Source organism: Ylistrum balloti, unplaced genomic scaffold (assembly GCF_031769215.1).
Source record: "Ylistrum balloti isolate Yb309-2 unplaced genomic scaffold, AGI_CSIRO_Ybal_v1 Utg369614, whole genome shotgun sequence".
Taxonomy (NCBI): domain Eukaryota; kingdom Metazoa; phylum Mollusca; class Bivalvia; order Pectinida; family Pectinidae; genus Ylistrum; species Ylistrum balloti.
Genome location: NW_026781888.1, coordinates 1,767,209 through 1,782,625, shown reverse-complemented (window position 1 = coordinate 1,782,625; position 15,417 = coordinate 1,767,209). Strand labels below are relative to the sequence as shown.

Here is a 15,417-nt window from a genome sequence, read left to right as displayed (position 1 = left end):
AGTGTTATTCATCTATGTGGTGATTGTTTGATCCAGTACTGTTTGTAATTGTGTAGGTGTGTGATACAGTACTGTTTGTAATTGTGTAGGTGTGTGTGTTATAAGTACTGTGTGTGATTGTGTAAGTGTGTGATCCAGTACTGTGTGTAATTGTGTAGGTGTGTGATCCAGTACTGTTTGTAATTGTGTAGGTGTGTGATACAGTACTGTTTGTAATTGTGTAGGTGTGTGATCCAGTAATGTTTGTAATTGTGTAGGTGTGTCATCCGGTACTGTGTGTAATTGTGTAGGTGTGTCATCCAGTATTGTTTGTAATTGTGTATGTGTGTCATCAAGTACTGTTTGTAATTGTGTAGGTGTGTGATCCAGTATTGTTTGTAATTGTGTAGGTGTGTGATCCAGTACTGTTTGTTATGGTGTAGGTGTGTGATACTGTACTGTTTGTAATTGTGTAGGTTTGTGTGTGATACAGTACTGTTTGTAATTGTGTAGGTGTGATCCAGTATTGTTTGTAATTGTGTATGTGTGTGATCCAGTACTGTTTGTAATTGTGTAGGTGTGTGATACAGTACTGTTTGTAATTGTGTAGGTGTGTGTGTTATAAGTACTGTGTGTGATTGTGTATGTGTGTAGTAGTGTGTGTGTTGTGTGTAATCCAGTACTGTGTGTGATTGTGTAGGTGTGTGATCCAGTAGTGTTTGTAATTGTGCAGGTGTGTAATCCAGTACTGTGTGTGATTGTGTAGTTGTGTAATCCAGTACTGTTTGTAATTGTGTAGGTGTGTAATCCAGTACTGTTTGTAATTGTGTAGGTGTGTGATCCAGTATTGTTTGTAATTGTGTAGGTGTGTGATCCAGTACTGTTTGTTATTGTGTAGGTGTGTGATCCAGTACTGTTTGTTATTGTGTAGGTGTGTGATACTGTACTGTTTGTAATTGTGTAGGTTTGTGTGTGATACAGTACTGTTTGTAATTGTGTAGGTGTGTGATACGGTACTGTTTGTAATTGTGTATGTGTGTATTCCAGTACTATTTGTAATTGTGTATGTGTGTGATCCAGTATTGTGTGTAATTGTGTAGGTGTGATCCAGTACTGTTTGTAATTGTGTAGGTGTGTGATCCAGTATTATTTGTAATTGTGTAGGTATGTGATCCAGTACTGTTTGTTATTGTGTAGGTGTGTGATACTGTACTGTTTGTAATTGTGTAGGTTTGTGTGTGATACAGTACTGTTTGTAATTGTGTAGGTGTGATCCAGTACTGTTTGTAATTGTGTAGGTGTGATCCAGTATTGTTTGTAATTGTGTATGTGTGTGATCCAGTACTGTTTGTAATTATGTAGGTGTGTGATACAGTACTGTTTGTAATTGTGTAGGTGTGTGTGTTATAAGTACTGTGTGTGATTGTGTAGGTGTGTGATCCAGTAGTGTTTGTAATTGTGCAGGTGTGTAATCCAGTACTGTGTGTGATTGTGTAGGTGTGTAATCCAGTACTGTTTGTAATTGTGTAGGTGTGTAATCCAGTACTGTTTGTAATTGTGTAGGTGTGTGATCCAGTATTGTTTGTAATTGTGTAGGTGTGTGATCCAGTACTGTTTGTTATTGTGTAGGTGTGTGATACTGTACTGTTTGTAATTGTGTAGGTTTGTGTGTGATACAGTACTGTTTGTAATTGTGTAGGTGTGTGATACGGTACTGTTTGTAATTGTGTATGTGTGTATTCCAGTACTATTTGTAATTGTGTATGTGTGTGATCCAGTACTGTTTGTAATTGTGTAGGTGTGATCCAGTACTGTTTGTAATTGTGTAGGTGTGTGTGTTATAAGTACTGTGTGTGATTGTGTAAGTGTGTAATCCAGTACTGTTTGTAATTGTGTAGGTGTGATCCAGTACTGTTTGCAATTGTGTAGGTGTGTGATACAGTATTGTTTGTACTTGTGTAGGTGTGTGATACAGTACTGTTTGTAATTGTGTAGGTGTGTAATCCAGTACTGTTTGTAATTGTGTAGGTGTATAATCCAGTACTGTTTGTAATTATGTAGGTGTGTAATCCAGTACTGTTTGTAATTTTGTAGGTGTGTGATCCAATATTGTTTGTAATTGTGTAGGTGTGTGATACAGTACTGTTTGTAATTGTGTAAGTGTGTGATACAGTACTTTTTGTAATTGTGTAGGTGTGTGATCCAGTACTGTGTGTAATTGTGTAGGTGTGTGATCCAGTACTGTTTGTAATTGTGTAGGTGTGTGATACAGGACTGTTTGTAATTGTGTAGGTGTGTGATCCAGTAATGTTTGTAATTGTGTAGGTGTGTCATCCAGTACTGAGTGTAATTGTGTAGGTGTGTCATCCAGTATTGTTTGTAATTGTGTATGTGTGTGATCCAGTACTGTTTGTAATTGTGTAGGTGTGTGATACAGTACTGTTTGTAATTGTGTAGGTGTGTGTGTTATAAGTACTGTGTGTGATTGTGTAGGTGTGTGATCCAGTAGTGTTTGTAATTGTGCAGGTGTGTAATCCAGTACTGTGTGTGATTGTGTAGGTGTGTAATCCAGTACTGTTTGTAATTGTGTAGGTGTGTAATCCAGTACTGTTTGTAATTATGTAGGTGTGTAATCCAGTACTGTTTGTAATTTTGTATGTGTGTGATCCAGTATTGTTTGTAATTGTGTAGGTGTGTGATACAGTACTGTTTGTAATTGTGTAAGTGTGTGATACAGTACTGTTTGGAATTGTGTAGGTTTGTGTGTGATATAGTACTGTCTGTAATTGTGTAGGTGTGTGATACAGTACTGTTTGTAATTGTGTAGGTGTGTGATACAGTACTGTTTGTAATTGTGTAGGTGTGTGATACAGTACTGTTTGTAATTGTGTAAGTGTGTGATACAGTACTGTTTGGAATTGTGTAGGTTTGTGTGTGATATAGTACTGTCTGTAATTGTGTAGGTGTGTGATACAGTACTGTTTGTAATTGTGTAGGTGTGTGATACAGTACTTTTTGTAATTGTGTAAGTGTGTGATACAGTACTGTTTGTAATTGTGTAGGTGTGTGATACAGTACTTTTTGTAATTGTGTAAGTGTGTGATACAGTACTGTTTGGAATTGTGTAGGTTTGTGTGTGATATAGTACTGTCTGTAATTGTGTAGTTGTGTGATACAGTACTGTTTGTAATTGTGTAGGTGTGTGATACAGTACTGCTTTTAATTGTGTAGGTGTGTGATCCAGTACTGTGTGTAATTGTGTAGGTGTGTGATACAGTACTGTTTGTAATTGTGTAGGTGTGTGATACAGTACTTTTTGTGATTGTGTAGGTGTGTGATCCAGTATTTTTTGTCATTGTGTAGGTATGTGTGTGATACAGTACTGTTTGTAATTGTATAGGTGCGTGTGTGATACAGTACTTTTTGTAATTGTGTAGGTGTGTGTGTGATATAGTACTGTTTGTAATTGTCTAGGTGTGTGATACAGTACTATTTGTAATTGTGTAGGTGTGTGATACAGTACTGTTTGTGATTGTGTAGGTGTGTGATACAGTACTGTTTGTAATTGTGTAGGTGTGTGATACAGTACTGTTTGTGATTGTGTAGGTGTGTGATACAGTACTGTTTGTAATTGTGTAGGTGTGTGATACAGTACTGTTTGTGATTGTGTAGGTGTGTGATCCAGTACTGTTTGTAATTGTGTAGGTGTGTGATCCAGTACTGTTTGTAATTGTGTAGGTGTGTGATACAGTACTGTTTGTAATTGTGTAGGTGTGTGATACAGTACTGTTTGTAATTGTGTAGGTGTGTGATACAGTACTGTTTGTAATTGTGTAGGTGTGTGATCCAGTACAGTTTGTAATGGTGTAGGTGTGTGATACAGTACTGTTTGTGATTGTGTAAGTTTGTGATCCAGTACTGTTTGTGATTGTGTTGGTGTGTGATCCAGTACTGAGTGTGATTGGGTATGTGTGTGATCCAGTACTGTGTATGATTGTGTAGGTGTGTGATCCAGTACTGTTTGTAATTGTAGGTGTGATCCAGTACTGTTTGTAATTGTGTAGGTGTGTGATCCAGTACTGTTTGTAATTGTGTACGTGTGTAATCCAGTACTGTTTGTAATTGTGTAGGTGTGTTTGTGATCCAGTACTGTTTGTAATTGTGTAGGTGTCTTTGTGATCCAGTGATGTTTGTAATTGTGTAGGTGTGTGATCCAGTACTGAGTGTGATTGGGTATGTGTGTGATCCAGTACTGTTTGTAATTGTGTAGGTGTGTGTGTGATACAGTACTGTTTGTAATTGTGTAGGTGTGTGATACAGTACTGTTTGTAATTGTGTAGGTGTGTGTGTGATACAGTACTGTTTGTAATTGTGTAGGTGTGTGATACAGTACTGTTTGTGTAGGTGTGTGATCCAGTACTGTTTGTTATTGTGTAGGTGTGTGATACAGTACTGTTTTTAATTGTGTAGGTGTGTGATCCAGTACTGTTTGTAATTGTGTAGGTTTGTGATCCAGTACTGTTTGTAATTGTGTAGGTGTGTGATACAGTACTGTTTGTAATTGTGTAGGTTTGTGTGTGATACAGTACTGTTTGTAATTGTGTAGGTGTGTGTGTGATACAGTACTGTTTGTGATTGTGTAGGTGTGTGATACAGTACTGTTTGTAATTGTGTAGGTGTGTCATCCAGTATTGTTTGTAATTGTGTAGGCGTGATCCAGTACTGTTTGTAATTGTGTAGGTGTGTTTGTGATCCAGTGATGTGTTTAATTGTGTAGGTGTGTGATACAGTACTGTTTGTAATTGTGTAGGTGTGTGTGTGATACAGTACTGTTTGTAATTGTGTAGGTGTGTGATAGAGTACTGTTTGTAATTGTGTAGGTGTGTGATACAGTACTGTTTGTGATTGTGTAGGTGTGTGATCCAGTACTGTTTGTAATTGTGTAGGTGTGTGATCCAGTACTGTTTGTAATTGTGTAGGTGTGTGATACAGTACTGTTTGTAATTGTGTAGGTGTGTGATCCAGTACTGTTTGTAATTGTGTAGGTTTGTTTTCCAGTTTTGTTTGTAATTGTGTATGTGTGTGATCCAGTACTGTTTGTAATTGTGTAGGTGTGTGATCCAGTTCTGTTGTTAATTGTGTAGGTGTGTGATCCAGTACTGTTTGTAATTGTGTAGGCGTGTGATGCGGTATTGTTTGTAATTGTGTAGGTGTGTGATCTGTTTGTAATTGTGTAGGTGTGTGATCCAGTACTGTTGATGATTGTGTAGGTGTGTGATCCAGTACTGTTTGTAATTGTGTAGGTGTGTGATCTAGTACTGTTTGTAATTGTGTAGGTGTGTGATCCAGTGTAGGTGTGTGATCCAGTTCTGTTTGTAATTGTGTAGGTGTGTGATCCAGTACTGTTTGTAATTGTGTATGTGTGTAGGTGTGTGATACAGTACTGTTTGTAATTGTGTAGTGTGTGATCCAGTACTGTGTGTGTGTTTGTGTAGGTGTGTGTGATCCAGTACTGTTTGTAATTGTGTAGGTGTGTTTGTGATCCAGTGATGTGTTTAATTGTGTAGGTGTGTGATCCAGTACTGTTTGTAAATGAGCAGGTGTGTGATTCAGTACTGTTTGTAATTGTGTAAGTGTGTGATACAGTACTGAGTGTGATTGGGTATGTGTGTGATCCAGTACTGTGTGTGGTTGTGTCGGTGTGTGATCCAGTGCTGTTAGTAATTGTGTAGGTGTGTGTTCCAGTACTGTTTGTAATTGTGTAGGTGTGTGATCCAGTACTGTGTGTCCAGTTGTGTAGGTGTGTGATCCAGTGTAATTGTGTAGGTGTGTGATCCAGTACTGTGTGTGTGTGTGATCGAGTACTGATTGTACTTGTGTAGGTGTGAGATCCAGTACTGTTTGTAATTGTGTATGTGTGTGATCCAGTACTGTTTGTAATTGTGTAGGTGTGTGATCCAGTTCTGTTTGTAATTGTGTAGGTGTGTGATCCAGTACTGTTTGTAATTGTGTAGGTGTGTGATCCAGTACTGTTGATGATTGTGTAGGTGTGTGATCCAGTACTGTTTGTAATTGTGTAGGTGTGTGATCTAGTACTGTTTGTAATTGTGTAGGTGTGTGATCCAGTACTGTGTGTGTGTGATCCAGTACTGTGTGTGATTGGGTCGGTGTGTGTTCCAGTACTGTTTGTAATCGTATAGGTGTGTGATCCAGTACTCTTTGCAATTGTGTAGGTGTGTTCCAGTACTGTTTGTAATTGTGTAGGTGTGTTCCAGTACTGTTAGTAATTGTGTAGGTGTGTGTGTGTTCCAGTACTATTTGTAATCGTGTATGTGTGTGATCCAGTTCTATTTGTAATCGTGTAGGTGTGTGATCCAGTACTGTTTGTACTTGTGTAGGTATGTGTTGGTAATTCTGTAGATGTATGTATTATTCTGTACTGCAGATGTGTGCATTATTCTGTACTGTAGATGTATGTATTATTCTGTACTGTTGATGTGTGTATTATTCTGTACTGTGATGTGTGTATGTGTGTATTATTCTGTACTGTAGATTTGTGTATTATTCTGTACGGTAGATGTGTGTACTATTCGGTATGTAGATGTGTGTAGATGTGTGTATTATTCTGTACTGTAGATGTGTGTATTATTCTGTACTGTAGATGTATTATTCTGTACTGTAGATGTGTGTATTATTCTGTACTGTAGATGTATGTATTATTCTGTACTGTAGATGTATGTATTATTCTGTACCGTAGATGTATGTATTATTCTGTACTGTAGATGTATTATTCTGTATGTAGATGTATTATTCTGTACTGTAGATGTATGTATTATTCTGTACTGTAGATGTGTGTATTATTCTGTACTGTAGATGTGTGTATTATTCTGTACTGTAGATGTGTGTATTATTCTATACTGTAGATGTGTGTATTATTCTGTACTGTAGATGTATGTATTATTCTGTACTGTAGATGTATGTATTATTCTGTACTGTATGTATCATTCTGTACTGTAGTTGTATGTATTATTCTGTATGTAGATGTGTGTATTATTCTATACTGTAGATGTGTGTATTATTCTGTACTGTAGATGTATGCATTATTCTGTACTGTAGATGTATGTATTATTCTGTACTGTAGATGTATGCATTATTCTGTACTGTAGATGTGTGTATTATTCTGTACTGTAGATGTGTGTATTATTCTGTACTGTAGATGTATGCATTATTCTGTACTGTAGATGTGTGTATTATTCTGTACTGTAGATGTATGTATTATTCTGTACTGTAGATGTGTGTATTATTCTGTACTGTAGATGTGTGTATTATTCTGTACTGTAGATGTGTGTATTATTCTGTACTGTAGATGTGTGTATTATTCTGTACTGTAGATGTGTGTATTATTCTGTACTGTAGATGTGTGTATGATTCTGTACTGTAGATGTGTGTATTATGTGTGTATTATTCTGTACTGTAGATGTATTATTCTGTACTGTGTATTATTCTGTACTGTAGATGTATGTATTCTGATGTAATGTGTGTATTATTCTGTGTATGTATTCTGTACTGTAGATGTGTGTATTATTCTGTACTGTAGATGTATTATTCTGTACTGTAGATGTGTGTATGTGTATTCTGTACTGTAGATGTATGTATTATTCTTTACTGTAGATGTATGTATTATTCTGTACTGTAGATGTATGTATTATTCTGTACTGTAGATGTAGGTATTATTCTGTACTGTAGATGTATTATTCTGTACTGTAGATGTATTATTCTGTATGTAGATGCGGGTATTATTCTGTACTGTAGATGTGTGTATTATTCTGTACTGTAGATGTATTATTCTGTACTGTAGATGTATTATTCTGTACTGTAGATGTATTATTCTGTACTGTAGATGTACTATTCTGTATGTAGATGTATGTATTATTCTGTACTGTAGATGTATGTATTATTCTGTACTGTAGATGTATTATTCTGTACTGTAGATGTGTGTATTATTCTGTACTGTAGATGTGTGTATTATTCTGTACTGTAGATGTATTATTCTGTACTGTAGATGTATTATTCTGTACTGTAGATGTATGTATTATTCTGTACTGTCGATGTATTATTCTGTACTGTAGATGTGTGTATTATTCTGTACTGTAGATGTGTGTATTATTCTGTACTGTAGATGTAGATGTATTATTCTGTACTGTAGATGTATGTATTATTCTGTACTGTAGATGTGTGTATTATTCTGTACTGTAGATGTGTGTATTATTCTGTACTGTAGATGTATGTATTATTCTGTACTGTAGATGTATGTATTATTCTGTACTGTAGATGTGTGTATTATTCTGTACTGTAGATGTATGTATTTTTCTGTACTGTAGATGTACTATTCTGTATGTAGATGTATGTATTATTCTGTACTGTAGATGTATGTATTATTCTGTACTGTAGATGTATGTATTATTCTGTACTGTAGATGTATGTATTATTCTGTACTGTAGATGTATTATTCTGTACTGTAGATGTATGTATTATTCTGTACTGTAGATGTATGTATTATTCTGTACTGTAGATGTATTATTCTGTACTGTAGATGTATGTATTATTCTGTACTGTAGATGTGTGTATTATTCTGTACTGTAGATGTGTGTATTATTCTGTATGTAGTAGTATTATTCTGTATGTATGTATTATTATTGTACTGTAGATGTATGTATTATTATTCTGTAGATGTATTATGTATGTATTATTCTGTACTGTAGATGTAGGTATTATTCTGTACTGTAGATGTATTATTCTGTACTGTAGATGTGTGTATTATTCTGTACTGTAGATGTACTATTCTGTATGTAGATGCGGGTATTATTCTGTACTGTAGATTTGTGTATTATTCTGTACGGTAGATGTGTGTACTATTCGGTATGTAGATGTGTGTAGATGTGTGTATTATTCTGTACTGTAGATGTGTGTATTATTCTGTAATGTAGATGTGTGTATTATTCTTTACTGTAGATGTGTGTATTATTCTGTACTGTAGATGTGTGTATTATTCTGTACTGTAGATGTATTATTCTGTACTGTAGATGTATTATTCTGTATTGTAGATGTGTGTATTATTCTGTACTATAGATGTATTATTCTGTACCGTAGATGTATGTATTATTCTGTACTGTAGATGTATGTATTATTCTGTACTGTAGATTTATGTATTATTCTGTACGGTAGATGTATTATTCTGTACTGTAGATGTGTATTATTCTGTACTGTAGATGTGTGTATTATTCTGTACTGTAGATGTGTGTATTGTGTATTATTCTGTAGATGTGTTATTCTGTACTGTAGTGTGTGTATTATTCTGTATGTATGTATTATTCTGTACTGCAGATGTGTGCATTATTCTGTACTGTAGATGTATGTATTATTCTGTACTGTTGATGTGTGTATTATTCTGTACTATAGATATGTGTATTATTCTGTACTGTGTGTATTATTCTCTAATGTAGATGTTTGTATTATTATGTGTTATTTGCATAGTGAATTATTTTTCTATTAAGGTTAGTATCGTATTCTGAAGTAGAGTGTGCTATTCTGTAGATACGTTTGTGATTATGTGAGTATGTTAATTTGTTGTTCAATATGTTGTGATGTGAGTATGTTAATCTGTTATTCAATAGTTTTATGTGAGTATGTTAGTCTGTTGATCAATATGTTATTATGTGAGTATGTTAGTCTGTTGATCAATATGTTATTATGTGAGTATGTTAGTCTGTTGATCAATATGTTATTATGTTAGTCTGTTGATCAATATGTTATTATGTGAGTAGGTTAGTCTGTTGATCAATATGTTATTATGTGAGTATGTTAGTCTGTTGATCAATATGTTATTATGTGAGTATGTTAGTCTGTTGATCAATATGTTATTATGTGAGTATGTTAGTCTGTTGATCAATATGTTATTATGTGAGTATGTTAGTCTGTTGATCAATATGTTATTATGTGAGTATGTTAGTCTGTTGATCAATATGTTATTATGTGAGTATGTTAGTCTGTTGTTATTATGCAGGTGAATGTTCTATTTGTGCTTGGATTTGGAGTGTTCTGTTTACTATTCTGTAGATAACAGTACTATTGCGTAGATAAAGTTATCATATATAAAACTATGTGTAAAAGTTTATATGTCAAGGTGATAATATAAGTTGTGAGTGTATGTATTTTTGTAGAAATGAAAATAATTATATAAAATAAATACATGTATAACAAATAATGTGCAGTACTATTGTGTAAATGCAAATGTGTGTAAAACAGGTACGTGTTGGTGAAAGTGTAAAATGTGTAGTAAGTGTTCTCTGAGAAAGGTATATGCGTCTGATTTACATACCTGTGTGCTTTGTTTTTTTCACTCAATCATCTTTAGTTGCCCCCGTGATTTTTTTTTTTTTTTTTTTACATAATTCATTTAAATGAAATGTTGCAATGTAAAATCAAACGTTTCCTTCTCCAAACAACATAGCACTGACGTCATTAGGCGTACCGGAAGTCATCAAAAGTATTGAGATCTCGTCGTAGAGGAATGTTTATGTCCTTGAGCATGCGCTCTGACTCTACATTCCTGTAGCCTAATTGTAGATATAGTGGTTGACATACATCATCAATTGTATTGACCAACTCCAGTGGAGCATGTTTTCTCCAAGCTTCTGCCTGCGCAGTTGAATTAGAACTCCGTGTGCAAAGCTGTCCACAGTTTTTTGGAACATTTGCTGACGTCATAGAGTGTACATCTGTCTCTATTTTGGCTGTGTATGTCATATTTGTAAATTTGTATAAAATCTTAGCATAACGTTTCGGATCCTTAGCAACGTCCTCATAATATATACGCAAGATCCTTCCCGGAAATGACGTCAGAAAACGTTCCGCCGTGACAACATCCCTGTATACACGGTTGCAAAAGCCAGTCACGTGCTGTCGGAAGTGAGCTGTTGGGATGACGCCATAAGCATGTTGTGACAATGTAGTGGCTCGAGGATCGCGTATGAGATGAATGACACGCAAGTTCGACATCGAGGTCATCAAGGGTTCTAAGAGGTCCATCGGGATCCGGATTATCTTTAAGGCAGAATGACTGGAGTTCATGCAGACCATTTTGGTTACACTTATGCAGGAACGGCTCTCCTCGATTGTTTTTGATTTGCTTACACAATATCGCATGCCTTTTGCTTTTCTGCTTAAAGATAAGAACCCATTTAACCACATTTGTGTAGGAAGACTTTCCATGTCACAGGTGGCGAGACCACTAATAGTCAGTTTGGCGACATCCAGAAAATTTTCATACTTCCTACAAAAGTAAGAAAAAATATTGGTGATATTTTATCAAAATTTATTACTTCAAATTACATTTCAGAATAACCTCACAAAATATCACAACAAGTCAACTGTGTCAACAAAATCATAGTCCAAACTCAAATTTAAAAAAAAGGCTGGGGAAAATATTAACAAAGGAGAAATCTATACAGACTTTTTTAATAGGGGAGAATACTAAAACTTCATTCAAGTTTTCCTGTGTATTAAATTTAAATTAAAGTCAAATTTCCCGTTTTGTTGTGACCTATTTAGATATAGAAGACTGAGACTTGCCAAACTTTATACATGTTGAAATGTGCATTAAAGAGTTCCTTACAGAAGAACCGAAAATTGAAGAAAAAGGGTGTGTTCAGAATTATAGATTAATGTTGAAATCTTGTAGTGAACAGAACCTAGCCAGAATGCCCGTGATACTCACTTACCTTGACGTTCCGTTAAGAAAAGTAAACGTTTCCTGGCTCCTAACTGCCATCTGGATTGCGTGCAGGGGTTCAAACAGGTAATAAACATCCGGGTTAGTCTGAAGCACGCTTCCCAGGAATGAAGATCCACTGCGCATATACGTCAGCAGAATGACTGGTATTGGTTCTGTACGAATAAGAATAGATATAAATAAAACTTATGGCTTGCTGATAACATTTGGGTAATTCAGTCATGATGAAATGTAGTGCCTGTCTGTTATGTAAAACAATTTCTGTTTTTAACACCAAAGTAATTTAATTTGCGTTTAGGAATACGGCCTGTCATACGGTATCGTCTATCCTAAAATGCAGTCCTGTTACTCCTAGAATTAACTTCCGGCTGTTTATTTATCTATTTATTTATTTATTTATTTATTTATTTATTTTGTTGTTTCTTATTCATTTACAGTGACCACATGGATACGTCTGTATCAGACCACTCCCTCCAGTAAGCAAATATCATCATTTCTGCTGTGAAATTAGAATAAACACTATTTTCATCAATAACATATTCACGTTTTTTATCAAAAATTAGAAGCCAAGAATTTTATTTTTTACGGAAATATGAAACGGAACGTTATTTTATTGTTTATAATGTTCTTGTATCAAATTTTGGTTTTCCGTTTTAGGAAACTTTGGAAAATACAACCCCTCGAAAGTAAGATAATAAAATTATAAACAGCGTTACCAGAACACGATTTACCTCGGACTTGAGATACGTTGTTTCCATTGTGTGAAAACTGTTGTTCGTGGTAAGTTGATACGTCTTTCCGAAGATCCCTTACTTTCTGTGATAATGGTGGGCTACCTATAATAGAAGGTGACACTTAGACACATGCTTATTAATACTGTATTATCTTAGACGTTTGTGTCTTATTTGCTCTGTTATCTACAGTTGTATTTTATGAATTTGAATTTTCACGTGTGGACTATATTTTGTGGCGGAGTTGTTTTCCCGTTATTAAAGTACTTCTTGTTTGCATGTTTTCTCACAAATCACAGATTTGAAAAAAGGTTAATTCTGATTGTTCTTTCCTGGATTTTAAATTTCAACAGTAAATATTTCAGTGTGTTTCTTGAAAAATGAATTTTGCAAAATAAGCGATAATGATTATAACCACAGCTTAGCCATCCCATCTTGTTTGATCATCAGTAACATCCTTTAATGTTGCTATCAAATCAGAAACATATTTCTTTAATATTTTTTTTCTTCAAAATTTTCAGTTTGGAGCTCGTTTAATCATTAGATTAAACGATTTTAGCATTTCACATCACTTTTTCTTATAATCCCAATATCATTTTTAAGTTTTTATGAAAGAGGGGCAATTTAGGAGGAAAATGTGACCACCAAAATAACATAGAATGCCCTTTTATGAACGAAAAAATGAAAGTCAGTTACAATTAATATTTCCTATTCACAATGTTCTGACTCCTGTAGCCAAAATTAAAAAAACGAATGTAGCAACATCTTTTTCTTCTAAAAAAAATATCATTTCAAAAAAGTCACCAGAACGAAAACAATTGCCATCTTAACCTACATACATCTTAAACTGTAATTGATAAATCATATTCTTAAAGATGTTGTATTGTATTCAAATGCATTACTTTGTTGATTAAATCACTACAGACATTTATCCGTATAAAATTACGTACGTTCGCGTTCCATGATTTTGACCAGTAGAAACACTGAAATAGCAACAACACACAAGCACATGACCGGACTGCGGAATACCTTAGCAGCCATGTCAGTTATCTGACGTCACTTCCGTGAAAATATGTATTAGTTGTTTTTTTCTAATCTTTCTAACTTTAACTAAAGTGATCTTCTGTTCAACAAAACAGACGTAACAATCAGTGGTCTCCCGTATCTTTGTATCCTATTTAACAAATCTTTCTTTTTTCGATAACGTTCTCAGAAATATTTTGCAGAAACCATTTACACAGTAAACCTCACGTCTGCTTTCAAAATATGCTTAAATCCCAAACCACACGTTCATATTTCGTCAGGATTGTTTTCTTTCTGAAGTTTAGAATATCCGTGACTGTCTTGCTGTTTAAACAATTCTTTATAAAGTGATTATTTTCAAACAGTTCTGTCCACGGTATATTTCCAAACGTCCTGTGAGCGAATTATCATCATATCAATACGTCATAAATGTGGAAACATTAAAAATCACCGAGCGAAAATAATAATCCGAAGATTTTGTCAGCTAAAACACACGAGTGTATGTCGGTATATAAATTGGGTTTTTGTCCATTGATCAGAAGTGATATGATATTGAGGCACCATGTGATACGAATCAAACGAGATCCTGACGAAGATAATGGCGCGTCCACTTAAAATCGATGCTATATGGCTTATTTATGTCAAACGTGTCGCGTGATAAGCTTTATAATATATCCTGTTGGTAGGCTGTGTGCTATATATCCATATCGACTTAACACGGAGTCTACAGAAGAATTTTATAACCTAGAATGCACATCATATCTCATTTTATCATCTCCAATGTCATAATAGCATCGCACATTTCATTTCATCTTCAATTTTAATATTTCATATTTTCTACGGTAACTGGACAAAACGAACAGTCTATATAACACTGGTGCTGAAGGAGTAATATCGATAGGCAAATTTTACACAAGTAATATTGTTGTATGACACACCATTGTAATACAGTTTTACTATTGTTCACTTCCATTATCCTTGCCTTAACTTTTTAATAATTCTATTACGGAATAAATAATTATTTATGGGTATTTTAAATGAGAGTAGATATGCTATAGAAATATTAGAAAAGAAGTGTTTGTATCTATAAGCATGTTTGCTATATGCATGTGTTCTTGCAAGTGCGCTCTGTGCGATTTCAAAAGTTTAAATTCAAATATTAAAAAATAATATTATTGACCACATAAAAAAGTGTTTAAGCTGCAATCTGACTTCATTACGTAGGGGGGGGGGGGGGGGATTACAAAGATAGGACATTACATATAAGTTATGATAATATCAGTGAATCGTGACTCAGTTTTCTCCTGTGAGAAAAACAAACAAGTATCACATAAACAATACAAATTTAGTAGGAAAGATGGCTTATATACAATTTGTATGTCAAATGATAAAATTTATTGTATCATACAAGTTTTTCGTTCGTCTTGACAACATAACAGATATCAGGTTTCTATCGAACGATCAAAATAAACGTAAAAATACGATTAGAAAAGTGCACTAACGCTAACTCGACGATTCAATAAAAGTTAGAGAGGACGACAAGTACTTGTGTCTAATTGACATTTGAGCAACATGGAGGTAATCATCGTTCTCCCTCGATGTTGTAAATTATGATAAAATAACAGAAAATATTTTGAAAATAGGTTTGGAAAAAATAATTGGAAAACAACCATTTTTCAAAAACATGTATATACCGAATTTATCTATAATTAAGTTAGACATCACCGTTAAATGATCTTCCTCTAAAGTTTCTGTTACAGAATTTAACACTCCTAAGTCAGTACCACTGATGTGTACAATCTCATGTTACATTGGTACAAAAACATTGAAACGAAGAATAAAGTGTCTTTGTTCCGTGCAATATGTTGATCATTTAGAACAGTACTGTGATAA

General features: G+C 34.5%; 1 protein-coding gene across 1 annotated transcript; it reads right to left on the bottom strand.

Moving 5' to 3' along the window:
- Positions 1-10,500: 10,500 nt before the first annotated feature.
- On the bottom strand, positions 10,501-13,542 carry LOC132547937 (carbohydrate sulfotransferase 5-like). The gene is made up of 4 exons (XM_060211748.1): positions 13,452-13,542; positions 12,502-12,606; positions 11,760-11,925; positions 10,501-11,311 (listed from the first exon to the last, which is right to left on the bottom strand). The coding sequence occupies exons 1-4, from the start codon at positions 13,540-13,542 to the stop codon at positions 10,501-10,503; spliced, it is 1,173 nt and encodes a 390-aa protein (XP_060067731.1).
- Between the last annotated feature and the right edge of the window lie 1,875 nt (positions 13,543-15,417).